General features: G+C 55.3%; 10 protein-coding genes across 10 annotated transcripts; 5 read left to right on the forward strand and 5 right to left on the reverse strand.

Annotated features, from left to right (window-relative positions):
• Window positions 1-211: 211 nt before the first annotated feature.
• Window positions 212-3,774, forward strand: GUITHDRAFT_64354 (hypothetical protein; the record flags this gene model as incomplete). Its single annotated transcript, XM_005840275.1, has 14 exons — window positions 212-544; window positions 587-762; window positions 804-1,369; window positions 1,527-1,591; window positions 1,688-1,816; window positions 1,903-2,046; window positions 2,113-2,375; window positions 2,424-2,520; window positions 2,582-2,647; window positions 2,703-2,900; window positions 2,987-3,098; window positions 3,155-3,276; window positions 3,321-3,446; window positions 3,496-3,774. Coding segments are annotated over 14 exons (2,676 nt in total), but the record flags the coding sequence as incomplete, so codon positions are not given.
• Window positions 3,775-3,924: 150 nt separating this feature from the next.
• GUITHDRAFT_40385 (hypothetical protein) lies at window positions 3,925-4,153 on the forward strand (the record flags this gene model as incomplete). Its single annotated transcript, XM_005840276.1, has 2 exons — window positions 3,925-3,963; window positions 4,004-4,153. Coding segments are annotated over 2 exons (189 nt in total), but the record flags the coding sequence as incomplete, so codon positions are not given.
• A 589-nt stretch (window positions 4,154-4,742) lies between these two features.
• GUITHDRAFT_101057 (hypothetical protein) lies at window positions 4,743-5,884 on the reverse strand (the record flags this gene model as incomplete). Its single annotated transcript, XM_005840277.1, has 2 exons — window positions 4,743-4,860; window positions 4,908-5,884. 2 exons carry the CDS (start codon window positions 5,882-5,884, stop codon window positions 4,743-4,745), a joined length of 1,095 nt encoding a protein of 364 aa, XP_005840334.1.
• A 421-nt stretch (window positions 5,885-6,305) lies between these two features.
• GUITHDRAFT_161025 (hypothetical protein) lies at window positions 6,306-9,207 on the reverse strand (the record flags this gene model as incomplete). The annotated part of the gene is made up of 19 exons (XM_005840278.1): window positions 6,306-6,374; window positions 6,419-6,470; window positions 6,578-6,720; window positions 6,762-6,826; window positions 6,976-7,009; window positions 7,064-7,135; window positions 7,305-7,338; window positions 7,381-7,420; window positions 7,521-7,570; window positions 7,617-7,666; window positions 7,809-7,892; window positions 7,939-7,986; window positions 8,131-8,205; window positions 8,642-8,683; window positions 8,730-8,759; window positions 8,890-8,925; window positions 8,978-9,038; window positions 9,083-9,132; window positions 9,175-9,207. The coding sequence occupies 19 exons, from the start codon at window positions 9,205-9,207 to the stop codon at window positions 6,306-6,308; spliced, it is 1,068 nt and encodes a 355-aa protein (XP_005840335.1).
• A 617-nt stretch (window positions 9,208-9,824) lies between these two features.
• On the forward strand, window positions 9,825-11,541 carry GUITHDRAFT_175440 (FKBP-type peptidyl-prolyl cis-trans isomerase; the record flags this gene model as incomplete). Its single annotated transcript, XM_005840446.1, has 11 exons — window positions 9,825-9,852; window positions 10,017-10,074; window positions 10,120-10,165; window positions 10,209-10,259; window positions 10,306-10,359; window positions 10,421-10,888; window positions 10,932-10,994; window positions 11,038-11,093; window positions 11,141-11,263; window positions 11,309-11,409; window positions 11,456-11,541. The coding sequence occupies 11 exons, from the start codon at window positions 9,825-9,827 to the stop codon at window positions 11,539-11,541; spliced, it is 1,134 nt and encodes a 377-aa protein (XP_005840503.1).
• Window positions 11,542-11,718: 177 nt separating this feature from the next.
• Window positions 11,719-13,525, reverse strand: GUITHDRAFT_101060 (hypothetical protein; the record flags this gene model as incomplete). The annotated part of the gene is made up of 3 exons (XM_005840279.1): window positions 11,719-11,733; window positions 11,789-11,896; window positions 11,942-13,525. 3 exons carry the CDS (start codon window positions 13,523-13,525, stop codon window positions 11,719-11,721), a joined length of 1,707 nt encoding a protein of 568 aa, XP_005840336.1.
• A 1,116-nt stretch (window positions 13,526-14,641) lies between these two features.
• Window positions 14,642-16,882, forward strand: GUITHDRAFT_101061 (hypothetical protein; the record flags this gene model as incomplete). The annotated part of the gene is made up of 1 exon (XM_005840280.1): window positions 14,642-16,882. The coding sequence occupies one exon, from the start codon at window positions 14,642-14,644 to the stop codon at window positions 16,880-16,882; it is 2,241 nt and encodes a 746-aa protein (XP_005840337.1).
• Window positions 16,883-17,251: 369 nt separating this feature from the next.
• On the reverse strand, window positions 17,252-19,954 carry GUITHDRAFT_133087 (hypothetical protein; the record flags this gene model as incomplete). Its single annotated transcript, XM_005840281.1, has 16 exons — window positions 17,252-17,266; window positions 17,331-17,377; window positions 17,424-17,455; window positions 17,592-17,716; window positions 17,825-17,903; window positions 17,945-18,017; window positions 18,076-18,236; window positions 18,293-18,417; window positions 18,466-18,544; window positions 18,677-18,801; window positions 18,857-18,952; window positions 19,041-19,269; window positions 19,316-19,368; window positions 19,519-19,614; window positions 19,660-19,724; window positions 19,774-19,954. The coding sequence occupies 16 exons, from the start codon at window positions 19,952-19,954 to the stop codon at window positions 17,252-17,254; spliced, it is 1,581 nt and encodes a 526-aa protein (XP_005840338.1).
• Window positions 19,955-20,769: 815 nt separating this feature from the next.
• Window positions 20,770-22,093, forward strand: GUITHDRAFT_101063 (hypothetical protein; the record flags this gene model as incomplete). The annotated part of the gene is made up of 11 exons (XM_005840282.1): window positions 20,770-20,829; window positions 20,887-20,919; window positions 20,969-21,049; window positions 21,098-21,149; window positions 21,203-21,279; window positions 21,324-21,349; window positions 21,397-21,542; window positions 21,588-21,628; window positions 21,671-21,754; window positions 21,797-21,872; window positions 21,918-22,093. 11 exons carry the CDS (start codon window positions 20,770-20,772, stop codon window positions 22,091-22,093), a joined length of 852 nt encoding a protein of 283 aa, XP_005840339.1.
• A 355-nt stretch (window positions 22,094-22,448) lies between these two features.
• GUITHDRAFT_101064 (hypothetical protein) lies at window positions 22,449-25,562 on the reverse strand (the record flags this gene model as incomplete). The annotated part of the gene is made up of 14 exons (XM_005840283.1): window positions 22,449-22,571; window positions 22,615-22,680; window positions 22,724-22,780; window positions 22,824-22,898; window positions 22,947-23,051; window positions 23,097-23,174; window positions 23,234-23,291; window positions 23,334-23,451; window positions 23,509-23,659; window positions 23,709-23,804; window positions 23,851-23,889; window positions 23,934-24,532; window positions 24,580-25,120; window positions 25,167-25,562. 14 exons carry the CDS (start codon window positions 25,560-25,562, stop codon window positions 22,449-22,451), a joined length of 2,502 nt encoding a protein of 833 aa, XP_005840340.1.
• Window positions 25,563-26,237: the final 675 nt, after the last annotated feature.

The raw sequence follows: 26,237 nt of genomic DNA on the forward strand, positions 1-26,237 counted from the left end.
TCTTCGCACTCTTTTTTAATGTTGACGATGATGTTGGTCAGGCGGTGTTACATTCCGTTCCTCTCTCAACAAGCACGTTTCGTCTCGCCCATTCCCCCAATCCACGAAGTTGAATACATTTCGACCACTCTCTCGACCAGCCTTCCGAGCGGGCTACGGCAGATTCTGCTCATCCGGTGCAGGTAGTGACGATGCAGCACGAGACCAGATCTTGGTTATCGTTGAGTCTCCTTCAAAAGCCAAGATCATTCAAAGTTTCCTCGACTCCCTCTACGTCGTTGAGTCGTGCATGGGTCATGTTCGCGATCTCCCCCAGAGTGCCAAGTCTGTTCCTCCTGAATTGAAAGCTCGCTTCGGGAAGGTGGTTGGTGTGGATCCTGACAACCACTTCGAGCCCCTCTACGTCACTCTTCCTGGCAAAGAGTCAGTGATCAAAAAGCTGGAGGGGATCCAGCGCAAAGCAAAGGAAGTCATCCTTGCGACCGATGAAGACAGAGAAGGGGAAGCAATCAGTTGGCATCTGCTCGAGCTGCTGAAGCCTAAAGTTTCTCACCCACGTCTCTTGTCGCTGCTTAGCTTGTTGTAGGTGCCGGTGAAGCGAGCTGTCTTCCACGAGATCACCAAGGATGCCATCACTCGCTCGTTCCAGTCGTTGCGATCCATCGATCTCAACCTTGTCCATGCACAGGAGACGCGGCGAATTCTGGATCGTCTTGCCGGGTTCACCATGTCGCCGCTGTTGTGGAAGAAGATAGCTCGCGGGTGAAGAGAAGCAGTGAGCGCTTGCCACTGACTTGTCGCAGGCTTTCTGCTGGGCGAGTACAGAGTGTGGGGATGGCGATCATAGTGCGACGAGAGCTGGAGAGACTATCGTTTGTTCCTGCTGCTTACTTCGACTTGCGAGCAAACCTCTCAGCGGTAGAAGGCAGCGATGCCAGGCACTTCAGCGCCATGGTAGTTGAGGTGGAAGGGAAGGGGAAAGTAGCAACAGGAAGGGACTTCGACGCGAAAGGGCAGCTCCACGAGAGCTCAGGGAGAGGAAAATTGATCCACCTTGACAAGGAGTCTGCAAACAGCCTCATGGAAGGACTGAAGCAGCAGGGAGCTAGCTGGAAGGTGAAGAAAGTCGAAAAGCGGGCACAGCGGCGCAAGCCTCCTCCTCCTTTCATCACCTCTACTCTGCAGCAGGAGGCCAACAGAAAGTTGTCGCTTAGCAGCAAGGAGTGCATGAGGACGGCGCAGAGGCTGTACGAGTCAGGCCTGATCACCTACATGAGGACAGACAACCCCATCCTCTCCGACTCTGCTCTTACCATCGCCATCAAGCGTGCCGCTGAGCTCTTCGGACCCGATGCTGTGCAGCCTGCAGGTGAATTCTACGCTGCCTTTCTTGCCTTTTTTTATGCTTCTTTTCGCCTCTTTTTTAATGCTTACTCAGCGTGTTTTTCTCCTCCCCCTTACCTCTGATTTTGCGTTTTCTGATCTTTTCGTTCTCCGCGCTATTTCCCTCTGACATGCCCTGAAAGATGCTGCTCGAAAGAACATCAAGAAACCCAAAGGGAGTCAAGAGGCGCACGAACCGATCCGACCGGTGAGACAGGAGCTTCTCTCCTCCTCTGAGGCACATGGCAGGCTGTCTCCGATGCAAGGGGCACCTTCCTGCTCCCCAAGGAGACTAAGCTGCAAGGAAAGGAGGCGAGGAGATCAAACGGCTGCTGGTCTGCGACTGACAACAGCTCAGGCGGAGCTCTACGAGCTGATCTTCCAAAGGACATTAGCATCTGTCATGTGCGACGCTGAACTTGACTTGACATCCGTCGACATTCTTGGACAGGTCCTTGTTCTTCCTATGTGCTCCTTGTCCTGTATGCCTATCTCACCCTCTCTCTCGCCTCCCTCCAGCCGGCTGATCGCTCGCGAGACTCTGCCATCTTCCGAGCATCAGGACGAGTGATCCGTAAGCATGGGTGGATGCTTGCATACCTCGACTCGTCCGATGAGCAACAAGTCGACAGTCAACGACTCCCCTCGCTCCTCACCAACCAGGTCTCCCAGTCCTCTCCATCTCTCGCCAACCTTGTTCTCCTCACCTCGTCGCCTCCTTTTATGCAGGAGCTGCTCTGCTCTGAGTTGAAGGTGGACGAGCATTCGACGAAGCCTCCTGCACGGTACACAGAGGCGTCGCTAGTGAAGGAGCTGGAAGAGCTAGGGGTCGGCCGGCCCTCTACCTATACTCAGATCATAGAGACGCTTAAGGATCGGGAGTATGTCACCATGGATGGCAAGGCCTTGTCCCCCACCCTCATCGCGTTCGTCGTGACGCGTCTTCTTGAAACCTACTTCCAAGACTTCGTCGATACCTCCTTCACCGCCCGGTCGCTCTCTTCCTCGCTCCAGCGCTCACCCGCTGACTCACCTTCAAGGATGGAGGAGGAGCTAGATCGGATAGCACGAGGAGAGATGAAGAAAGAAGAGTATCTCAGTCGTTACTATCTCGGTGATGACGGGCTGCGGAACAAGGTGCTCGAGGGCTCTCGTCCTCCTTGTGCTCTTGGTGTTTCATCCTACTCACTCGGGTCAGGTGGAGATCTCGGAGTCGAGGATCATTCCCGAAGAAGCTCGACAGGTCAAGCTCCCGACGCTCGAGGTGAAGAGGAGAAGCATGTCCCGCCTGTGACTTGCTGCAGCCCTATGAGGATGAGTTCCAAGTGCTTGTCGGGTCCTATGGCGCTTACGTGCAGGCGAGAAGGAAAGAGGAAGGGAAAGAAGACAGCGAAGGAGGCGAGGGCAAGGAGGAGACTCAGCACAACCTCGTGAAGGCCAATATCCCGCAGACCTTCTGTAAGGATGTGAACCAACTGACGCCCGAGAGGATCCGCAAGTGCCTGGAGACGAAGCAGGTGGCTGCAAACTGCTTCTCCTCCTCTCAGCCGCATCTCAGGGTCCATACAACGGCATCCTGATCGGTCGGGACGACGACAATGAGCCGATCCTTCTCCGTGTCGGGCCTTATGGTCTCTACCTGCAGAAGGGAGAGGGAGAGGCGGAGGGCAAGACTGCCAAGAAGGTTGCGTTGCCGCAGGACATGGATCCTCAAGGTTGGCATCCTCCTCTATGCTTGCTTCTACCTTCACATCACCTGCTCATCTGACAGGCATCTCTCTTGAAACGGCCAAAGCTTACCTCAACCTTCCCCGAGTCATCTGCGATCATCCGGAGACAGGCTCGGCTATTCAAGTTGGCATCGGGAGATACGGGACGTTTCTCCTCTACCAGGTTTGACTTTCTCCCTGTGCTGCCTGCTAACTCTCAGATGGCAGGGGAGCTATCGCTCCCTCCCAGCGACAGACGACATCTTCACCCTCGACTGCTCTCGGGCCGTCGAGATCATCAACTCTGCTGCTGTATCCCCACGTTCGACCCGTGTGATCGCTGAGCTTGGCGAGGTTCGCAGAGGGAGGAAGAGGAAGAGCGTGGAGCTGACGAGATGAGCAGTACGAGCGGCGGCGAGTGGCTGTCGTTCAGGGGAGATTCGGCCCATACATCAAGTGCGGGCTGGTCAACGCCAAACTGCCCGAACATCACAAGGACTCACCTGGTTTCAACTGCCTGCCTCACCCTCCGCATCTGACGCATGAGAAAGAGGACTGCACCTTGGAGGAGGCGATTGAGTCGATCAAGCTAAAGAGCCCGCAGAAGGGAAAGTCAACCCCCAAGAAGAAGGTCTTCACCCCTCCCCCTCCCCCCGCTTGTCTCCTTCCTCGAAACCGTTGAATCTTTCCGTCTCCTCTCTCGTCGTCTCGTCTCGTCTTTTCTCCTCTCTTCATTTTCCTCTCTCCTTCCTGCCTCACGTGAGTCCTTCAGGACTCTCCAGCTTCGAAAGGGAAGGCGGAGCAGTCAGCGAGTCCTTCCAGGAAGTCTCGCAGCTCCTACGCCATCTTCAGCGCCGAGAAGAGGCCGCAGGTTCCTCTTGCCTTCCGCCTCGACTTGAGCTGAGGCGAAGCAGCTCAAGGAGAAGGGGCTGAGCTTCGGAGAGATCTCCAAGGAGCTTGCGAGCATGTGGAGCGAGCTCTCGCAGGAGGACAAGGCCCCCTATGATGAGATGGCGCGACTGGAAAAGCTCAAGTACCAGGAGGAGTCAGAGGAGGAGAGGTGGTCTGCTGCTCCTCGAGGCTCGTCTGAGACACATGCCATCAGCAGGACGTCGACAAGTACAAAATCGAAGAAGGGAGGCAGCTCCTCTACCCGAAGCTCCGCGACCAAGAAGGCTGCGATTTCACGGCTCAAGTCCATCAACAAGACGACCAAGAAGCCTCTGTCCGCATACCTTCACTTTTGCAGTGAAAACCGTCCGCTGCTGGCCCAACAGGGGCTCAGCTTCGGGGAGATATCCAAAAAGCTCGCGGTCTGACAGGTTTGTTGGGCTTCATTGTTGTGACAGATTCATGATACAGGAAAACTGGAGGGCGGTCGATGAAGCGACCAAGCGCAAAGTAAGAAGAGCGAGGAAAAGATTTGAACTGACAAGATTTTGCAGTACGAGGACATGGTGAGGAAAGAAAAGATGGCTCTTGGACAGGACGATTCTACTTGAAAGGAGAGAGCGTTCAAAATGCAATTAGTTTGCTAGTCATTCATCAGCAAAAAATGACATTACTCAGACTTGGAAGGAATATTGATGCTCATTCTAGTTATCTAGCACAATCATAGTACAAAAGATCGTTTAGCTTCAGTCAGCATCATCAATTTGCATGCTCCACATAGACTTTCTCGATCTTATCACACTCCATTCTGTCAAGAATCTGTCCGAGCGTATGATCCAGGACAATGTCTGCCAGATTCTTCTCTCTTGGCACACTCCTGCTTCAAAACATGTCACAAACAGACTTGCCTTCGTCACCGCTTACCTTGACGACTTGGGGGATGGAGCAACAAGAGACGAAGGCAAGACGTCAGCATGCCGAGAGGTCTCCTCCTTGCTTCCTCGTCCATTCTCGAGCTTCACGGCTGGGCCTGCCCCCGTCTTGCTCACTGCGCCTCGCTTGATCTCTACCTCCAGCACCTCTGATCCGAACACTCCTTCCCTCCTCACCTTCAGCCTGACTGCCTTCCCGGCCTCTCCGGCCAGCTGCCGGCCTACCTCCTCTAGCGTCTTTCCCGCAGGCTTCTTGTCTATCTCCAGGATGACGTCACCGTGGTTGATCTTGCCGCTCAGCTCGGCTGGTCCCCCTCGCTGTATGCTGCTCACTGCGATGCTGCCCTTGCTCGTCTTGGTCACCTCAATGCCTATCCCTTCTCTCCCTCCCAGTAGCATCGCCGCCTGGTCTGAGATGCTCGTGATCATGTTGCCAAGCAGGTCCTGCCGAGGCGACGCTATCTCTGCTCCTCGAGTGCTGCTGCTGTTGGCAGGCGACCGTTGAGGCGTGCGCTTGCCGTCCTGGGCTGGGCCTGCCCCCGTCTTGCTCACTGCGCCTCGCTTGATCTCTACCTCCAGCACCTCTGATCCGAACACTCCTTCCCTCCTCACCTTCAGCCTGACTGCCTTCCCGGCCTCTCCGGCCAGCTGCCGGCCTACCTCCTCTAGCGTCTTTCCCGCAGGCTTCTTGTCTATCTCCAGGATGACGTCACCGTGGTTGATCTTGCCGCTCAGCTCGGCTGGTCCCCCTCGCTGTATGCTGCTCACTGCGATGCTGCCCTTGCTCGTCTTAGTAACGCTCACCCCTATGCCGACATGATTGTTACTTGGTGAGAGGAGGCTACTGAAGAACTTGTCGAGTTGTACAGGAGAAGTTTGAGTGGGAGTAGTTTGATTGTCTTTGCCTGTCTTCCTAGCATGCGAAGAATTTCCGCTGTGTGTATCCGGTGACTTGACAGATGTAAGCATATCACGGACGAGATGATCGAGCGACTTCTTGTCTCCTTTATCGAGTGACTTCTTGTCTCCTTTATCTTATCTATCTTCCTGCCTCTACCTCCCTCTCTTCTTCTTCCTCTACCTCCCTCTCTTCTTCTTCCTCTACCTCCCTCTCTTCTTCTTCCTGCTTCCTCTTCCTCTGTTTCTTCCGCTGTCCCGTTTTGTCATGTGAAGTGCTAAAACTGTAGCTTGAAACCGCGACGCCGGCAGACCCCAGCAACCGTTGAACCGTTGAACCCCGAACTGCCCAGCCCGCCTCAGTCTGCCGCCGTCGATCCGATGGCGCACTGCCCGGTGGGCCCGGACAGCCGCATGCGGGGGTGACAGGTGTGACTGAAAGATTCAACTTGGGAGAGCATCCCATATGTTTATATGAATCAATGACCTACGTCTACTCGCCATCATCGCTGCTAGCACTTCCGTTCTTCCTCGCTTCCTCCTCCTTGTATCGCTGCTCCACCTGCTCCACCTCTTAGTGCCTCCTCTCCCTTCGTCTTCATGCACCGCTAGGCGGATACGAGTGAATGGATTCCACGTCGTCTGCGGGTTCATCTCCCTACCAAAAGTTCAGCGACTTCCCCCCCCTCCCCCGGCGCCCCTCTCCTCCTCTTCCTCATTGATCTACCGCTCTCTTGCCGTCCGGATGTTGTCCTTCACTCTCACCTGCCACTGCTTGTAGCCCTCTGAGATGCCTGCTCGCTCCTCAGACTCGCCCGAATGATCGCATGCTCACCGCTCTCCAGCCCCTCGCCTGCGTCATCGAGCGACGCGTACACCTCCTTGGTGCTCTCGTAGAGCAGGGGGATCTGTCGAGATTCAGGGAGGAGCGGAGGAGGAGCGGAAGCACCTTGTAGCAGAGGAACCCGATGGCGGCTGACGCGATCTCGCGAGGAGGGATCTTGGGGAAGCCACCTGATCTTGAGATGAGAAGGGAGAAACCGGTGGAGCGAGAAGAGGAGGAGAGAGCAAAGTCGAGATAAAGGGGAGGGAGGACGATGCTGATTCTGATTCTGATTCTGATGATGATGATGATGATGAGGAGGAGGCAAGCGAAGGTATACCCATCGCCTCAGAAGCATCTTGGTTGTAGGTGAACTGCAGGAGGAAGTGAAGAAAGTCACTGGAGCAGGCAAAAGGGGCAGGAACAACCTTGAAGTAGAGAGCGACGAATAGAGCTAGAGGAGCGAAGAAACGCGGAGACAGCAGCGGAAGCCCCGCATTCTTTCACATGAGTTTCAGAGCTCGAGATGGTGGTGGAGATGGTGCGAGTGGAGTTCAAAGAGGTTCAGGAGGAAGAGGACAGTGAGGAGATAAGGAAGCGGAAGGGGAGGAGGAGGAGGATGAAAAGGGTGAGGGTGAGCAGGTGGAAGAGGGAGAAGTTTTGATTCACCTGTGCCCCACCAGGCCTGACGTCCTCAACCTGCCTGAACGCGAGTGAGGGGACGGACAGGGGCAGTCGAAGTTACATGGCAAGCAAGCTGATGTAGGCGACGGAAGCCAGAGCTCCTGCAAGCAAGAGAGGTGAATTTAAATTTAAGAGAGGAGCGAGTGAGCAAGTGAAGTGAGGGGAGGGGGAAGGAGGAGGGGGAGAGGTGCGTGTGTTCACCTAGCGCGAAGCTTGACGCACACCCTTGATCAACAAGAGCGAGTCCGATGCTGGGGGAGCAGGTCAAGCGGAGCCAGGAGAGGGAGCAAGAGACACCTCCCTGCGAGACCCAACGCTCCTGTGTTGACGAGGATCTGAGACTTGAGCTGCGAGATCATCATCAGTCCCTTCAATGCTTGAGCCCCCTACCCGTCCACCACCACCACCACCTCCTCCCCCATCCAGTATTTCAACCCCCTCCTCTTCCCCCATTGCTCGATTCTGCTTCTCTCAGCTCGGTCGCCTCACCTGGCTGTACTCCTCCAGCCCGATGGCTCGCGCTGTCTCGTTCACCACCACCGGCGTGTTGCCGAAGTTGCGCGCGTTCTCGACCTGAAGACTCTGATGACAAGAGCTCGAGACCCTCCCCTCCCCTCACCCGCCACGCGTCCTGCTCCTCCACGTACTCCGCTCGAGCCGGACGGATCTGAGAAGTAGGTATCAGGGAGGCTGGAAGGATGAGCCAAGAGGAGGAATGAAGTGAAGGAGAAGGAGGAGGAGAGATAGGATGGAGTAGGGAAGGAGGAGGAGGAGTGGAGAAGGAGAATGGGAGGAGGGGCAGGAGAGGAACCTCGCTGACGTCAAACCATCTCTTGATGGGCTGCCGCCATGGGCTGTAGGTCTTGCCATAGAGCGAGGGGCCGACCTGGAGTTGGAGTGAGAGGGACAGCAGAGACGCACGAGAGGAGGCAGGAAGAGAGAGGAAGAAGGAAGGGAGTGAGTGTGAGGCAGAGGAGAGGTTGAGAGGAGGGAGAGGAGGGAGAGGAGGTTGGAACTTCAAGACTTTCGCTCACTTGGTTGAGCTCGATGATGTCAACATTCCATGACATCCTTGAGTCTATCCACTGCCCTTCTCGTCATGCCCTGCCGCCGACTCCGACCCATCACCCCCCCCAACCCTCTCCCTCACCAGACCATCACCCCCCACCCCCGTCTCCCTCACCAGACAGATTGTTTTTCCTCGTCCTCCCTTTCACTCTTCCTTCCTCACTCTTTGAACCCCCAACCCGCCTTTCCTTGACTTTTTCATCACACTTTCTTCTTTCTCTCTCTTCTCCTCCTCCCTCCTCCCTGAATCTCACCTGTGTGTTCTCTACAACTGCAACCATATCTTCGTTCGCCCACTACACGCGCGTCAAGCTCCCGGAAAGCAGAGGAGGAAGAGGAAACCTTTCCAGGACAGAGAACAATGTCGCCGACCTGAGGTACGACGTAGCCCCGAGGGTCAATCTCCAGCTGAGAGATGGCTTCTGCAGCAAGCCATTATCCCGCGTGTCGTGCAGGACGAGCGCAAGTCGTCAATGGCAGCAACGGACACGCGTCATCGCACCTTGAGCTTTGAGTCGATGATGTCGGACATGTCATTCTACGAGTAGCAAGCACGTCAAGACAAGAACTATCTCTTCCAGCACTCTCACAGCGTCAGAGTCCTTCCCTCCTGTCATGCTCAGCGCGGTCGAGCATGTCAAGGTCGGTCTCCTGCAAGCGCATTTTATCATCTGCTGGCAAGGCTTCTCAAGTACCTTCGCTCCATGGTGTGAAGAGCCGGCTGCTGCTGGCACCTCCGATTCATCTGCAACATCGACGATGGCGAGAAAGCATCCGCATGGTCTACCAGGGAGAGCGAGAGCAGCAAGACCATTGCCATGCTGCTTGTGGTCCACATGAGGAACCTCGCCGCTCGTCCTTGAGAGGATCTCCTCCTTGACGAGAACATGACCGCAACTCTCCGAGTCGTCAGCCCTGCAAACTTCGTTTGTCACAACCACCTCACACAAGTCAAACATGTTCAGACGCAAAGCAAAACATTGGCGGACATGGAGCGCCAGGACAGAGGAGGGAGAAGTGTAGTACAGCAGAGCAACAGGCAATGAAGTTGGAGAAAACATTTAATGTCCGGCGAAGCGATTGGATGAGACTGAGTAGAGCTATGAGTGGGCAGGAGAGGAGAGGAGAGGAGAGGAGAGGAGAGGAGAGGAGCAGAGGGGAGGGGAGGGGAGGGGAGGAGAGGAGAGGAGATGCAGGGCGAGCAGGATCAGTCCTCAAGGGTGCATGCAACAACGGCCGCCTTGCATGGCCACCGTGTGGATTCTCGTTTATTGACTGAAAAAGAAGGGCAAACCTGGGTGGCTGTCTGGGTGGTTTCTGAATGAAGCAAGAGCGGGGATGAGGGTAAAGAACGTGTGAGGGGATGAGGGCTCAGAGGATTCAGAGACTTGGGTAAGTGGGGGATGAGGGCATGAATTTCACGTGCAGAAGGCGAAAATGAGTTTCTGGGGGGAGACCATACAAGGTTAGAGGAAGCGGAGGAGGGGGGAGGGGGAGGGGGAAGCGAGGAAGAGGGGGGAGGGAGAAATGATGCGAGGGAGGTATGGGAAGGGACAGGGAGAGAGGGGAAGGGCGGGACCGACAGGACATTTGTCCGTTCTTTCATCAAGTCTGATTGCTCAATAGCAGGAGAGTCAGAAATCTCTGACAACGAGGTAGACATCGCCATCACTCGAGCAACTGTCCGGTAGACCAATATCACCCCTCTTTCATTCCTGATTCATGAGGGCAGGAGCTCACTCAAGGATGGGGCCAAAGCATCCCTGCTCTTCAAACATGTGACCGCGATGACAGAATGTCGGGATGTAACAGGAGATGCAGGAGGAGGCAAACGAGTGGATGTTCGCTTGTCATTTCATCGGCTCCGTCAAGGTTGTCGCCCTCTAGAGTCAACAACCCCGATGACGAGTTTACCCAGGAGTCCCTCCCCCTAAGCATCTTCGTCACCTGTGGCAGTAAAGTATCCTTCAAGGTATTCGCCCCTTTGATTCACGTCCAGCTCATCAACACATTGCTGTAACCATGTCGAACAGGTCAACGGAGGCTGTTCGGTGGATCTCTCGGGATACCAGGCGCTTCCTTTCTTCGATGACATGTCAGACGAGGACTCAGAGGATGGCATGCTCATGGAAGACGAGGCCAGCGATGTCGAGGAGGAGGAGGAGGAGAAGGTAGTCCCTCCTGACAGCACGACCAAGAGGAAGCGTGAAGACAAGAAGGAGGAAAAAGAGACCCGCAAGACAGCCAAGACAACTGAAACTGCGACGGTAAAAACCAACGAAAACTCAAGCAAAGCCAGCAACCAGCAGGTGCAGAAGAGCCAACCCAACGGAGAAGCGAAAGCCAAGAACGAGGAGAAGGCGAAGGGGCAGGAGAAGGCGAAAGAATCTGAAGCCAAGAAGAACTTCATTCCGGCGCCCTCCTTCCAAGGCAGCAAGCCAGGCTACGTCTTCAAGAAGGACAAACAGGGCCTCGGATACTACCTTGACAAGAAGCCCGAGGTCAACGATGTCTCAAGGCTGTAGCGGTCTCATCAGCTTTCAGGTCTCGACGACTACTTCGGCTAAGGGAAAACAAAACAAGCAGTCGCAGGCCGACGCTTGGGCGGTTGTGATGAGAGATGGTCAGAGTAAAGTCTGATTTGAAGCAGGAGAAGAAGGTGGAGCAGATGAAGGTGCATCAGGGACCTGGAGGATTGAAGTGGAAGTAAGCCTTCTCTTGTTACTTGCCGTCCTCTGAGCTCAACTATCAAGGGACCTTGCCGTTGGGACTGGCGAAGAAATCCGCAAAGGCATGCGAGTGAGCATGCATTACAAGGGAAAGTTGAGCAAGAACGGCAAACAGTTTGACTCCTCCTTCGGACGGGGCCCCTTCACGTACGACTAGACTAACATCGCTTGATGACCTCACGGCCGTTGAAGGTTTCGATTCGGAGCTGGCGAGGTGATCAAGGGATGGGACCTTGGGTTGCAAGGGATGAAAGTGGGAGGAAAGCGCATCCTCGAGATCCCCTCCGCGCTCGGTATGCCTGCAACGCCACACCTTCTACGCATGACCATGCTTGACAGGATACGGAAAGCGAGGAGCCGGCAAAGACATCCCTCCCAACTCTGACCTGACCTTCGAGGTGCAGCTCCTCAAGTGCCAGAGGTAGTTCTGTCACGCATCGATGCAAAAGGGAGGAGAGAGAGAGAGAGAGAGAGAAGAGAGAAGGAAGAAGGAGGGGAGGTAGAAGATGGTTGATAGTCTTTTGCTGGTCAGATCTTTACATAGAAAACTGCGATAGTCTATTAAACACATGCAATACAGAGGAAACGAAGGAGAGAAAATATCACATTTGGCTCATCTGCAGTGATGGTCAGAATACTTGATATGCATCATTGGACACAAGTTATCCGCACCGTTTGACAAATGTCTGGAACGACGCAAAGAATGGTGCCTGGAGGAATCCAATCCGTCAACAATTCTGGATTCATACTTCGCAGCGATCGCTCGGGAGTTCGAAATCTCTGTGCATGAAGTTAGTCACATTCAGAGGGCGAACGGCAAACAACCAGTGCAGCATCAGCGATGCTTGTGTTTTGAATGATGGGGAATGTAGGCCCGAAGAGCAAGACTCCACTAGTACCCAACGCGTATGGGTTTTGAATCTGAATATTTGCGCTCCACAGTTGTAGCCAATCGATACGGTAATCGTGAGCAATTTTGAGCAAAGTTTCATCGGTCCTGATACAAACCTTGCACTTATTCACACGGAAGATAGTGCAAAAAACTCGCATTTGCAAATTGGGGTACGTTTGGTCCTGAAAAACCAAACAAGCCTTCATCTGTAAAGATTGCTGCCCCCTCGTCGGGGTGTAGCGAATTTCTTGTCTTGAAATCTCATAAGTGGGAGATGTACAAGCAAGAGTTCGGTCCCAGCAGACTTTGACAGCTTCTCTGCTTGAAAGGGTGGCGCCTGGTGGAAGCGGGTTGGATTGATCTACGATGGCATGCGGTTTGTACAGGCCTTGCTGGAACCCCATGTAGTCGATGGAGCTTGCAGTCGATGGAAAATCTCTTGCTTCCCAGGAGGTGAAGTTCCAAGAATAATCACATCCCACCGTCAGATCCAAATACGTTGGATTATCCATGGTACCATTGGTAACAACCGAGCCCTGCACCTGAATATTTGGCAGAACAACCTCCATCGCGAAGCATGTCAGATTGGTCTGATTGGAAGCAGAAACATTGTTGATGTAGAATGTTGACGAGTGAATCTCTCTTGCTGTGAAGCAGAAACGGTACTTCAATCCAGCCTGACTCAAATCCGGAGTGAACTTTACCCCTCTACTGAAGAAATATTGACTATATCCGGGATTCGACAGGCTATCGAAGCGTACCGAGATGAGGTTTGTGAAGACACTGGCAGTGAGAATATCATTCAGACCTCCTCTCAGATTGTCGATGTTCATGGAGTTTGGATATCCGGGATCTGAGACAAGATCTATTTGCACTGAGTCCATCCTTGGGTCTGCAGTGATGCCGATAGCATTGTTGTCCTTGAAATAAACCCTCTTATCCAGGTACTGCCCCACCCCGAGATACGTCTGTAGCTGCAATGCATTGTCCAAGTAGCAATATGAAGAGAAAGGAGGACATGCAGGCACGTAGAATGGCGGCAACTGTATGTAGTAATAGTAACAGAGTCTGTCTGACCGGACAGTGGGGGCAGCAAGGTCCGCAACCTGCACGCAAGCCATGTAGTATGGGTTGATGTAATTCTCAAAGCTGCCGTGCATAGGATGATAGATTGTGAAGTTAATCATCGTTCTATTCGTCATGTAATCGACTCGCCACATTGTGAATGACATGTTGCAAGACGTCGTTGCTGTGGTTGCGCCTGAGCCATACAGAAACTGACAGACGACAACAGAGTTGTCGAAGGCAATGGTGCCTGCTGCTGTTGCATTGGAGTCAGCGTCATAAGCTTGAACTCCTCCCACTGTCACTGTATCCCCCGCATAGATGTAGTTCTTCATGTCCACTCCTGGTGGCCCTTCCAGCGTTGGAACCATGGCAAGAGAGGGGTTCAGCAGCATCAGCAGCGTCACGAGCAGAAGTGGCGAGGGAGGACAAGTCCCTCGTCGCTCCTCCATGCTGTTCCCTCCTCTCATCTTCGCATGCTCCCTCTACCGAAGAGCCGCCTCTACCCCCCACCTTCCCTCACACAGCACCCCCTACCCCCGTTAGGACCTCACTACCCTGGAAACCCCCAGATAAATAACCCCTTTAAAAGCTCTACTACCCCCCTTCGCTGATACCCAGTGAGTCCTCTAGTCAAATTGCCGGGAAGGTCTCCGAGTCCCTCAGTGGCCTCATTGAACTCCGAGTGGGCCCGGACTCCCGGCCCGGCCTCTCCGAGCCAGCCTCAGCCACGGCAGTCCCGACGGCCGGGCCCCGGTGTTTGACAGCGACGGTTGAGATGTGAGGGGATGCGGTAACGGCCGTCGGAGAGACCCAAACAAGTGACCCTTGGAGCCAACTGACCAGTCGCGGTCACTCTCCCCGGCAGTCATTCCTGAGATCTGTAGGGGTAGTACCGGGTGGTATGAGGGTGGGAGGTGGGGTGATGAGGGGTGGTCTTCCCCACCTCGAGGAATGTCAGGAGTGTGACAGGAGGAACAAGCCGAGCAAGGGGAATGCCAAAGCACGAGGGAGGAATACACATTGAAATGTAATTTCAAAGATTATTCTAAAACTTGAACTTTCGAGATCAACAGTTCAAAATGGAAATTCCCTGAGAGAGCCCCCATCATAGCTTCAAGGCAGTAAAACAAGGTCAAGGGGTAATAAAAGGGTCATCAGGACCGGTAATTGATAACCCCCTACCCCCCTCTCTGAAATGTTTCGGATTATTCCCCCGCCCTACCCTTGAAAGCCATACAGGGTCTTCTTACTTGTGAGACTAAAAGCTAATTTTAAAATGTCAAAAGATATCCCTTTGACATTTTTCTTCTTTAATAGTATTTTTCTATTTTATAAATAACGACTAAAAATACCTTTAAACATAATAATTTGTGAAATATACCAAAAGAGATAGTTTCGAGTACGTACCTTATTTCCCCTTGTCATCCATTAGTTCCTTCTTCCTCCTACATCGTTCCCCTCGTTCGCAATTCGTTTATCCCCTCCTCCTCTCCTCTCTTCTTCCCCCCTCCCTTCTGCAATCCTCCCTTCCCGCAACTAGCTCACAAGGGATTTTCAAGGATTCGATGCACACAAAGACAGCACGCGTGATAAATGAACATGATCGAAAGGAATGCTCTATCAGCGCGTGTGTACCCTCGAATCCTAGAAGCAAGCAGTTGGTCGATGAAATCGAAGCCACCAACTTTGCATCGCTGCCGCACACTAACAGCAGCTCGAGCCTAGCACATGAGCCAAGACAAAGTTGCGATTCCTCCCAGGAGATCTCGTGCGTGATCTCCGCCTGCAAGGGTTGGCTGTCGAAGGCCCTGTCCATGGCCAGACCCGGACAGACCATCTACGTCCCTCAAGGAGTTTACACGGAGAGCTGCACGCTGTCGTTGAGCGTGGATGGTGTGAAGATCAAGCCCGAGAGGAGGAACGGGGAAGACGCGCAGGTGACGTTCGTGGTAGAAGGCAGGAGAGACTTTCTGAGGTCAAGCGGTCTGGGCTGTGCGGTGTCGGGCATCAAGTTCACTCATGTCCCTGACCAGACGGCTACCGAGAGCGAGACGGAAGACTGCAGGTCGGCGATGACAGTGGTGGGAGGAAGCTTGCAGGTAGAGGAGTGCTCGTTCGAGGAGCTGTCTTGCTACGCCATCCATGTGCGCCGGAAGTCGAAGACAAATGTCATCGCGTGTAAGTTCAGCCGATGCAAGGAGGTGGCGATTGCCTGTCAGGATGCTTCAGTTTCGCGGGTGTTCGACTGTGTGTTCGATGGCAACTTGTCCTTCAGCATCTGGTTGTCGGGTCAAGGAGGAGGAGAGTTTGTTTCCAACTTCATCAAGCATAACAACAAGTGCGCCATCGTGTGTGCCGACGAGTCGCGAGGAAACTTCAGGAACAACGTCATCACGCGGGGCAACCAGGGGGCGTTCTGGCTGCAGGACTCTTCTTCCTGCAGGCTGGAGCGCAACGTCATGTCGAAGAACAGGAAGGCAGCGGTGCAGGTCAGCGGGAGGAGCGACCCCGTGCTGATCCGAAACAAGGTAGTGGACGGGGAGGGGGGTGGGATAGTGCTGCATGACGAGGCTAGAGGAAGCTTCATCGGCAACTTCTTCGCCTACGGGACGAGAGCAGGGGTCGGAGTGATGGATGCTGCGGCTCCTCTCTTCGTGGGGAACGAGATCTCCTGTAACGATGGAGGAGGCGTGATCGTGGCTGGCCGAGGGCAGCCTGTCTTCATCAAGAACCTGGTCAAGAGGAACGGGTTCGTGGGGTGTTGCTTCAAGGAGGACTCGACTCCGCTGCTGCAGGAGAACGAAATCACTGAGAACAACGGCTTTGGTCTGCTGCTGCAGGGCAATGCCAAGGCTTGCGTGCAAGATGGGTCGATAGTCAACAACGTGCGAACAGGCGCGAGCCTGTTCGACTGCGCGGCTCTGACGCTTGCTGGCTGCTGCTTCCGCACCAACGACAAGCTCTGCCAGCGCATCGGAGTACATCTACATGACAGCAGCGGGATGCAGATGGAGAAGTGCAAGATGACGGGGCACGGCGGGAGCTGCGTGAAGATGGAGGGAAGCAGCATGTCGGCGATGAGGAGCAACGAGCTGAGCTGCTCCTCCTTCGGACTCACGATGAGCAGGAAGGCTTCGGCGAGCCTGGAGGGGAACCAGATCGTCAACTGCGGCGAGGATGGTGTCATGCTGTCTGATCAGGCGGAGATGTACGCGTGCAGGAACAGCTTCAACGACAACAGAGGCAGCGGGGTGAAGAGCGTGGGGAGCTCAGTGTGCCTGCTGCAGCACAACGTTCTGATGGGCAACGGCAGAGGCGCCTCCTTGTCCTCTCTCGGTCAGTGCATCGTGCGGGGAAACCGGATCAGCGACAACTCTGTCTGCGGGCTGCACGTGCGGGGCAGCAACGTGACGGTGATGGAGAACGCCATGTTCGGGGAGCAGGAGAGAGTCTTGAGCTTCGGAGAGAAGGCGAGGTGTGACGTCATCGGCAACGTGCTGATGCACAAGAACGGAGTCAGGATGTCGTTCCCCTCAGACCGCAGCGAGGACGTCTTCCTCCGAGACAACGCCCTCCAGTTTCCCCCCAGCGACGAGGGGAAGGTGCTCACCCTGTCCTCCCTCCCCCGCCACTTCCTCGCCCACAACGTCGCCGTCACTTCCAAGACACGCGAGCTCATTGATTGCACGCTGGACCTCATTGCATACTCCTTCTCCTCACCCTCCTCCTCCCCCTCCCCCTCCCCTCCCGTCAAACTTCAAATTCTTAATCCCGATGGCTCGAGCTGTCTTGCTGTGAGAGGTTAGAGGTCTTACAGGCTGTTTGTGCTGTCAGTGAATGCTTGTCATCCTGTTCATTCGTCTCTCTTCACTCACAAGCGATGTACATGAGGAGGTAGGCCTGGCATGCGAGAACTTCCTCCTCCTTCACCAGCACCACAGACGAATCGTCGCAGAAGAACCAGTCCCTCCCTCTCCTCACAAACGACGTGTAGTGACCTGAATCAAGCTTGCCGTTGTGTACAACCACCTACCATCTTATAAGCCTTTTCACATGTCAATCCTCGTCCTCGTCCTCGTCCTCATCTTTCGACCCTTTCTCGTCTCCATTCTCTGCTCGTCTCTTGGCCGCTTATTCTGAACGAGATCCTTCTCGTTCTCTCCCTCAAGTTCTATCTACCTCGATCCCTCCTTGCAAACGAGTTCATTTCAAGGGAACCCAAGTTCCCGGTTGCTTCTGCTCAGCTTCACTCACCGCATACAGGTGATAGACGCAGCTCTCTGTCTCCGCCTCCGCCTTCCCTGCTACAACAAAAGTCAGGGGAAACACGCAGCCAGCAGGATGAACCTTTCTCCTCCTCTTTTGCCTTCTCCTCGCTGCTGCTACTTCTCAAGTCAAAAGGAGAGAGGAAGGGGGGATGGTCGGAAAGCTGGGAGCTAGGAAGGAGCGGAAAGAGAGAGGAGGAAGAGGAGGACGAGCAGGAGATGAGAGGAGGAAGAGGAGGAACAGGCTCACCCTCTGAACACTTGCTTTGACATGTAAGGCGACATGTTGAGTCGCAGGGGAAATGTAACATGAGTATCAACTTTGAAACTCTGCTGGCCCCCTGCTCCTCCTCGTTGGGACTCAAAGCGCTTAATCTGCATGGCGACAATCTTAAAACTCCCTTCCACCTTCCTTCCCTCTTCTCTTCCCTGCTTGCCTCTCCTCCTCTCCTCCCTCCCCTCTCCTTGTCCTCTCCCCTTCACCTGGATGCACAGGCTCGGCGCAAGCTGCTCGATGGACAGCTGCTTGATTCCCGGCTGGTATCCCTTGCAGCTCTCACACCTTGAACGCGTCAGAGGCGGGCCCGTAAAGTCTCTTCCCACCTGTAGGACTGCGCGTCTAGCTGCTCCACCCTCGTGAACCACTCCAGACACTCGGACAGAGAAACAGTATCCCCTGCTCCTCCCCATCAGCCTCCCATCAGCCTCTCGCGCCCCCTCCTTCTTCTCCACACCGCTCTCGTCCGAGATCAGGTCGGCTGGTCTCTTGTCGCCCGCAGAGGAGGACGAGGAGTCGCCATGGCCCGACGAGCTGTCAGCGTCTGCACCGTTGAACATCCCCTGGACCAGGGGACAGAGGCTGCCATTCTCACTCGGCGCCTTGATCGGAGAGAGCCTGAAGAGGGCAGAGGAGGAAGTTGAGAGGCACTTCAGCGAGAAGGAGAAGCTCACGTGCGCAGCTCGAGGGAAATGTCAAGGAAAGGATCCCTGGTGATGGAGGAAGTCTTACAGCACATGCACGTCACATCCGATCGCATCCTCCCACGGAAAAGATTCTGCATCGCCCCCTGCTCCCCCTGCACACGGCAGGGTCAACAAGGAGAAAGCGCTGGGGAGAAACTCACGGTGACGTCGTTGGCGCAGGAGTTGTGAAGAGCGTCGAGGACAGAGATGAAGCACTCGTGCGCGTCTTGCTGCTCGTACCTGCGGACTCGTCAGATTGCAAGCATGTCAAGAAAGAAAAGGAGGATATGAAGGAGTGAGACAGAGGTGGTAGGGGGGCAGAGAGGAAGGGAGCTTGAGAGGCAAGGGAAAGCAGCGGACGGGAGTAGGTACCCAGCTAGGTGCTGACTTGATCGCCACATGTTGTAGAGGAACTGATGTGGAGTGTAGGCTGACTTGCCGCACTGAAAGAAGTCGTTGAGCAATCTGTCCATCTCGCAGCCCATGCACACTTGTTCCTGCATGCCGCATCACAGCTTCCTGCCCTCGCCCCAGTCCTCCTCCTGCCCCCACCTGCCGTCCTTCCCCCTCCCTCTTCTTCAAGCATCGGAAGCGGTTGTGGTAGTCGCCCAAGAAGTAATCTCTCACCCCGGGGTTGTGCACTAGCGCCTGAGACTTTCGTCAGCTCCTCCTCCTCCTCCGCCATCGCGCGCGTCATCGCCTGCAGGATGCAGTTGAGGAAGCAGGTGTTGCCCACGTTGTGAAAGCCCTTGAGCCCCGCGACCCCTTGGCTGCTGCTCGAGCTGCGAGCGTGCTCCTTGAGGAGGTCAACCTGCAGGCTCATCAGACGTGGCTCGGGTCCAAGAGGCGTGCTCGCCTCGTAGTCCGAGGGGATCCACACTCGCCGACGAGGAAGCAGCAAGTCCTGAGCTCTGCCTGTCGCTTCCTTGTGCGCGAGGTGAGAATCAGTCTTGCTCGACTCCGCCCTGTCGGCACTTGTCAGACTCGCTCGCTCGCAGCCTCCTCTCATACTGGGGCGCTCCCTCCTGCTGATCCTTGGATTTCTCGCCATTGCTACCAGAGGACTGCCACCAAGATGAGCGAGCTTCGAGGAGCAGGCAACAGACTACGAGCGCGTTGAGAATAGTTTCTCTCCTCTCTTCCAGCACAGCGTCGTAGACCTTTCACGACTCCGTCACGAACATCGTCGACAGATCCCCTCTCCCTCTTCTCACGTAGTTCTTGCAAGCAAAGCAGAAGAGCTCTCCACGTGCGACGTCAACAGCAATGTGAGCTTTGTTCGCCTCTGCGAACTCCTTCATGTGTCCGGCCTGGTAGCGGGATATCAGCGCAACAGACAACGAGGGCGGGAAGACCTCTAGGCAGCCGATGTAAACCTTGTGCAAGGAGAGAAAGAGCGTGCGGAGGGGCCCTTCATCGCCTGCGCATCATCGTATCATGCTGGGGAGAAAGAGCAGGGGAAGCGGCACATGTGAAGCATTTGGGAGGAGCGATAGAGCTCTTCTTGCTAGCTTTCTGCAACCGATACAGGTTGATCAAACGCAGAGAGGCTTCGTACGCCTGCTCAGAGTCAAACGGGCCAAGGAGCGCCAGCAGAGCTACGTCTTTCCAAGTCTCGCTCGTCATCCAGTCCTGAAGGAGGTCAGCCATCATCCCTCCTCTCCTTCTTTCACCTTGAGGTGCGCACATCCTTCTAGCCTGACCCTCGGCGGCGACCAGACGCTTGTCTGCGAGAGCTGATACTCTGACGAGCACATCAGCAGGAGCGAGGCAAAAGTGAGGGGCCACCTGCTTTGATCTGACTTGAAACGAGCAAGGGGCTGGATGACTCTGTTTTCGTCGCGCTCATCCTCTCTGATTTCTTCCTTGATCACTGGCCTGCATCCATCCCTCATCCCCATGGAACTTCTCTCATCTCCCAACTCGATCTCTCCGCAACTGCCACCATCTCCACCCGCTTCTCTTCGCCCCCTCCCCCCCCTCTCCCTCCCCCTTCCTCTCTCCTCCTTCCTCTTCAGCAAAGACTAGCACCTCCTGCCATCGAGAGCCCAAATCGAAAAAATTCAATAGAGATCGAAAAAAACCAAATCGATCCAATAGTTAAAATCAATCAATTTCAATCGATTTAAAATCGGGCACCGGCCGCCATGTCGCTGCTGGTGGCTTCGCTATTGATGTTGATGGCGGGAGAGGCGGCAGGGCATGGCGGCGGACACGTTCATGGCGAGGGAGGAGGAGGAGGAGGAGGAGGAGGAGCAGGACATTCCGCTCACTTTCTTGGAGAACACAACGAGGGTGAGCATGATCCTATCGGACGGCCATGCAGGATCGAAGTTTTTACAGCTTGGCAGGGTTGAATCAGTTTATCGGGAGCTACCCCTCACTGTCTGCCATCATCGCCACCTTCCTCATCAGCTTGAGCAGGTCGAACGTCCAGTGCGTCTGGATGCCTGTGGACGTCGCTGATGCGATATCCCCTCCCTTACAGCCTCGTGATCATGCCTCTGATGCCCCTGGTGGAGAAGGTGTGAGCACGTGCGTTGCTGTTCTTTTATGGGCTCATCCACGTTTCATGCTTCCAGCCATCTACAGGCAAGACGATCCTCAAAGTTCTGGTGCGTTCCTGCGTCTTCGTCTGCCGTATGCCTGTGACATTTGCACCAGGTCAGCTTTGCGGTCGGAGGGCTCTTGGGAGACGTGTTCTTGCACCTCATCCCTCATGCACTGGAGCATCTTTGCAGAGAGGTGATCGACTTGCTTCCTCGGGCTCGTCAGAGTTGTGAAGCTCCGCAGGCTGATTTTCACGTGTCGAGCGCGAGGCAACTCGGAATCCCTTTGCTTGCGGGTGCTTGATTCCAAGGGCTGGCGTGCAGGCCGTCAGCTGAATCGCGACCGCAGGGATGCTTGTCTTCTTCTTGGCGGACAAGTTCATCTGTGAGTTCACTGGCAAGGAGCACGAGCATTCGCACAAGAAGGTGAGTCGGACTTGCTGATGACGATGTCGATTGAGTGCTGGCAGGATGATGAGAAGAAGACACCAAAGACGTGATGCGGTCTCAACATGGTCCAGCGTTTGACGTCTGTCACCTCAGCTCCAAGACGAGAGCAGCTGCCTACCTCAATCTCATTGCAGATAGTCTGCATGTATGCAACATGCAACACGCCCTTGCTGCCTTGCCCCTCATGCTGGTGCAGAATTTCACGGATGGCCTGGCTCTGGGGATCACGTTCGTCCAAGGTGACAGGAAGAGCATCTCTGAGCTTGCTGATCATCTTGGAGCAGGCAGTGGCATCACAACAGCTGTTGCCATCTTCTTCCACGAGGTGCAGCAGATCATTCGAGGTCGACCCTGAGGTTTGCTGAAGGTCCCGCACAACTTGGCGGATTTTGCCATCTTGATCGAGAATGGTTTCACTGCCAAACAAGCTCTGCTCGCTCAGTTCTGCTCGGTGAAGCGATCTCTCTCTTGCCTTCGCGTGTGACTGTCGCAGTCGATGACTGGCGTCCTCGGCTGCTGCGCCGGTCTTGTTCTTCCACAGCAGCAGTGGATGTTCAGCTTCGTAGCTGGTGATCTGACTCGCCGCGAGGAAAGGGAGCTGACGAGGCGATCAGGCGGCTTCATCTACGTCTCCACCGTCAGCATCCTCCCGACCTTGATGGAGGACAGAGGAGCCATATCGACGGCCTATGTAGGAGCGGAGAAAGTGTGGTTGGCTGTGACGCTCTTCCTGCAGCAAGTGCTCGCCATGTGTCTGGGTGTCTACATGATGCTTCTTATCGCCGAGTAGCCTTCTCATCCAGTGCGAGGCCGCGGCGAGCAAGCAGCCGACGGCTTCGCATTGTTTTCATCCCCGCGTATGTATTATTCTACGTTCCCCCCTTTTCGCCTCTTCAGTTTTTCCCCGACTAGCGCGAGCAGTCACAGGATTGATAAAAACAGCAACGTGAACTCACTTGAGATCAACGTGGCCGGACCCACCGGCTGCCCCTGAACCACACGCGCGAAGTTTGTGATGATGCTTCCTGTGTAACCATCACGAGGAGAGGAGGAGATGTGATGATGAGGAGGAGCGTACGGTAGCAGTGCCATGTCTCCTCCGGCTCAGTGCGATCAGTAAGCTTGCGCTTCAAGGAGATCATCATCTACTCGCGCGGATGAGAGCGAGCGAGCGAGGAGGGGCGACTTGCCTCCTTCAGACGGTTTGAGATCGGCATGCCGTGCAAAATGATGACGAGCTCTGCGAGCTTGTCCTCCAGCTCTCCCCACTGCAAGGATCAGACGCAAGTGCGAGGGAGCGGAGGCGTCTACCTCCTCCAGGATGAGATCGAAGACGAACTTGGCAGCAGGGTCAACTTTCTTGGAGACAGGTCCAGTCTGCCGCACGTCAGAGGCCCCGCCATGCTCGCAGTCGTCGCACCTCGAAGGTGAAGAACCTGAACTTGCGACAGACTCGCACAAACGTGTTGCAGTCGACCTGAGCATGTCAAGACACGAGGAGCACAGGCTGCGCTCTCAACCTGCTTGTTCAAGGTCATCTCCGAGTACATCCTCAGCAGCTCTCGATGCTCCTTGTTGCTCTGGATTCTTGCCACCTGCGACACGCGCTCACCCCTCAGCTGTCGAGCATGCGAGGCGACTACCATGCCGGCGAACTCTTCGAAGTCGAGGTTGCCGTCCCCGTCTGCATCCGAGGCCACGAAGAGAGCTCGCAGCCGCTCCTCTGAGCGCTCAACCTCCTGCTTCCACTGCGAGGGCATTGAGAGGAGAGAAAGAGCGGTGAGAGGACGCACCTCCTCGATGATGAACAAGAGGAAATGGTCCACGTCGATGTGCTTCCCCGTAGCCATCTTCTCTGCTTCCAGAAGCACCTTGACCCTCATGTTTCAACCCGCCCGTTGATCCGCCCGTCCCCTCATGCTCCGCTCACCTTCGATCGAACGATGGACGAGGTCTGAGCAAAGACGTACTCGATGACTCGCAGTCCCCTTTGCAGCGGTCAGACCTTGAGGGTTGGAGGACGCGGCTACCTCGCGGCATCGACTTGGATCGAGTCGTGGGACGCGAGGAGGGGCAGCTGTCCGTTCTGCAGTCGCAGCAGACCGCACAGGAAGATGTTGAGGGCTTCGAGAGGCAGCGGCTGCCCTCCTGCACCGCCAAGTCACCTCGCGTCATCTCCTGCGGTTCTCGAGGAGACGAGCTCACCGAGGTTGAGGAACCTGCCGAAGGTTCTGATCCTCGTGCTGGAGCTGTCGTAGCTCCTCACGTTGGCTACGACGTTGACCAGCGCCTCCTCCGCCAGCCGAGGGTCTCCGAGCACCTCCAGGTGATAGTCGTACAAGAACTCCGGGAGGGTCTTGACAGGTCAAGGTCAGTCCCCTGCGTCTCTCAACCCCAGCTTGGACCTGTCGGGTCAACTTGGAGCGATCATCGATGTCGTCGTAGATGATCTTCTCCGAGTAGATCTTGGAAATGTACTCCTGCATCTGCTTCTTCCCCACCTGCTCTCCTCGGGTCAAACCCAACCGAGCAACTGCTGGCCTCTACCTGCAGGTCCGGGTTTCTGCTGAAGTCAACCATTTCAGCCTGCAGCTGGTGAGGAGAGACTCACGCAAGCATGGCAGCTGCACCTGTCGCACGATCCCCGCCCAGAACCCCGAGAAGGCGATCAGCTCTCCCTGCAGGTACTCCCTGCCCACTTTGTGCTTGCTCGGCTCCTCTCGAGCTTGCGTCTGATCTGCCGCCGCCTGCTGTACTCCATCGCTGGGCATGATCCGGCCGACACCCTCTATGCCTTCCCCGTCTTGCGTCCAGCTATCACAAGTGGGCTTCTTCTGACTTCTGGCGTACCTCACCACCTGAGCCCACGCGAGCCGGATCTTGTACCTCGCTACCGTTTCTCCGAGAAACTCTATAGTGTCTGCATCTTTCCTTATCCGCTCCTGCAGCTCATTGACCTGTATCGACAAGATGTTCTGATTTCTTTCCATCTGCTTGATCTGCATCTCTAGAAGCTGAATCTTGCTCTGAAAAGTCTGATGCATCATGTCTGCCTTTGCTAACTTCTCGTTCAAATCGTTAACTTGAAGCTGCGAAGTCTTCAGTCGATGTTCTAAGTCCTCTTGCTTTGCTTGCTTTGTCGACTCTTCCGTCGACTGATCAACAAGCGACTGCTCCACCAGACGTTCCTGTCTCGAGAACATGTCTTGAAGCTCATTCACTCGAAGGGCTTTGCAAGTCAATGTCAGCACCAAGGCACACTCGCAGTCGGCAAACCTTGTTCATGCGATGTCTGCATTGCAACTGTGAGCTGGTTTGAAACGTCAAGGACAAAGTCTCTCAGGGTCCAGATGGCGTTTGAGTACGAGCTGTGGCATCGGTCGAGAACTTCCCCGCGCTCCTGGCACTGGATGTGAACTTGTCGCTTCAATTCAGCCATGATGATGTCTAGAATCTTCATCTCCAACCCCAACGTCTTGAGCACGTCCTCAACCATCCCCTTCCGGGCCGCTTTTGAGAGGAAGGTATCGATGTCGCAACCGAACGAGGAGGAGATCTCTTGCGTGATGAGCTCCAAGCTCTCCTGCAGCATCATGGCCTCGGTTCTTGAGGGGATGGGCTTGACCCTTTGATCGTCGACGGAGAAGGAGAGCTTGCTATTGATCCTTGAGATGGCGTCGTCGAGATCTTCCGAGAGAGATCTCTTGTCTGGACTGAAGAACTTCTGAACCGAGTTGAGGACGAACTGCCTTCTGCGCTGTCGCTCGAACGGCTGCTCTTCGTTTGAAAGCTCGCTGAAAACTTCATTCATGTGAGGCTGGAGCGAGGAGGTCAGTGAGAGACGGGGCAGAGGTTGAGGATACCTTGACTTGATAGTCCAGATGCTTCGACACCACTTCATTCCAGACGTCGACAGGCAGATGGTCGTTCTCGATGATGGGAGGGGCGCTCTTCCTCCCGGACCGAACCTCACTGAGCTCAGGCGGCTTCCTCTTGGTATGTACATGCGCATGCTTTATGCTCCTCCTCTCCGAGATCTCCGGCAGCACTCGCGCTCGCTCTCTCGGCTGCTGCCGCACGTGCTTCCTCTCAGGCTTGTCTCTCCTGGGCGCCTTCGCAAGCTTGTCAAAGCTCTCAACCTCCGGCACCGGAAACGTCCAGATGGTGGAGCTCGCGATCCCCAACGTAGGAGGGTTGCCCAAGGAGCTGGGAGGAGGGCTATCCAGCTCCTCGCTGTCTGCGGGTCTGCGAGACCCCATGGGACTTCAGGGGAGGGGAAGAAGCGACGAGCTCCTTGACATGAGAACACTGGACCTGCTGCCATCACCAAGTTAGCGACCACAGCTAACATGAATGCCGTCCCGGGCTGCTTTCTGAATAGCCTGGCAGGGGGGTAGCTGAGAAGAAAGCCAACTGAAAGGAGATGCATAAGGGTCCTAGGGGAGTCTAGAGAGGAAGCAGGAGAGCAGCAGGAGAGCAGCAGGAGAGCAGCAGGAGAGCAGCAGGAGAGCAGCAGCAGGAGAGCAGCAGGAGAGCAGCAGGAGAGCAGCAGCAGGAGAGCAGCAGGAGAGCAGCAGCAGGAGAGCAGCAGGAGAGCAGCAGCAGGAGAGCAGCAGGAGAGCAGCAGGAGAGCAGCACTGAGGAGAGCAGCAGCAGGAGAGCAGCAGGAGAGCAGCAGGAGAGCAGCAGGAGAGCAGCAGCAGGAGAGCAGCAGGAGAGCAGCAGCAGGAGAGCAGCAGGAGAGCAGCAGCAGGAGAGCAGCAGGAGAGCAGCAGGAGAGCAGCAGCAGGAGAGCAGCAGGAGAGCAGCAGGAGAGCAGCAGGAGAGCAGCAGGAGAGCAGCAGGAGAGCAGCAGCAGGAGAGCAGCAGGAGAGCAGCAGGAGAGCAGCAGCAGGAGAGCAGCAGCAGGAGAGCAGCAGGAGAGCAGCAGGAGA

Source organism: Guillardia theta (assembly GCF_000315625.1).
Source record: "Guillardia theta CCMP2712 unplaced genomic scaffold GUITHscaffold_6, whole genome shotgun sequence".
In the NCBI taxonomy this organism is placed as follows: domain Eukaryota; class Cryptophyceae; order Pyrenomonadales; family Geminigeraceae; genus Guillardia; species Guillardia theta.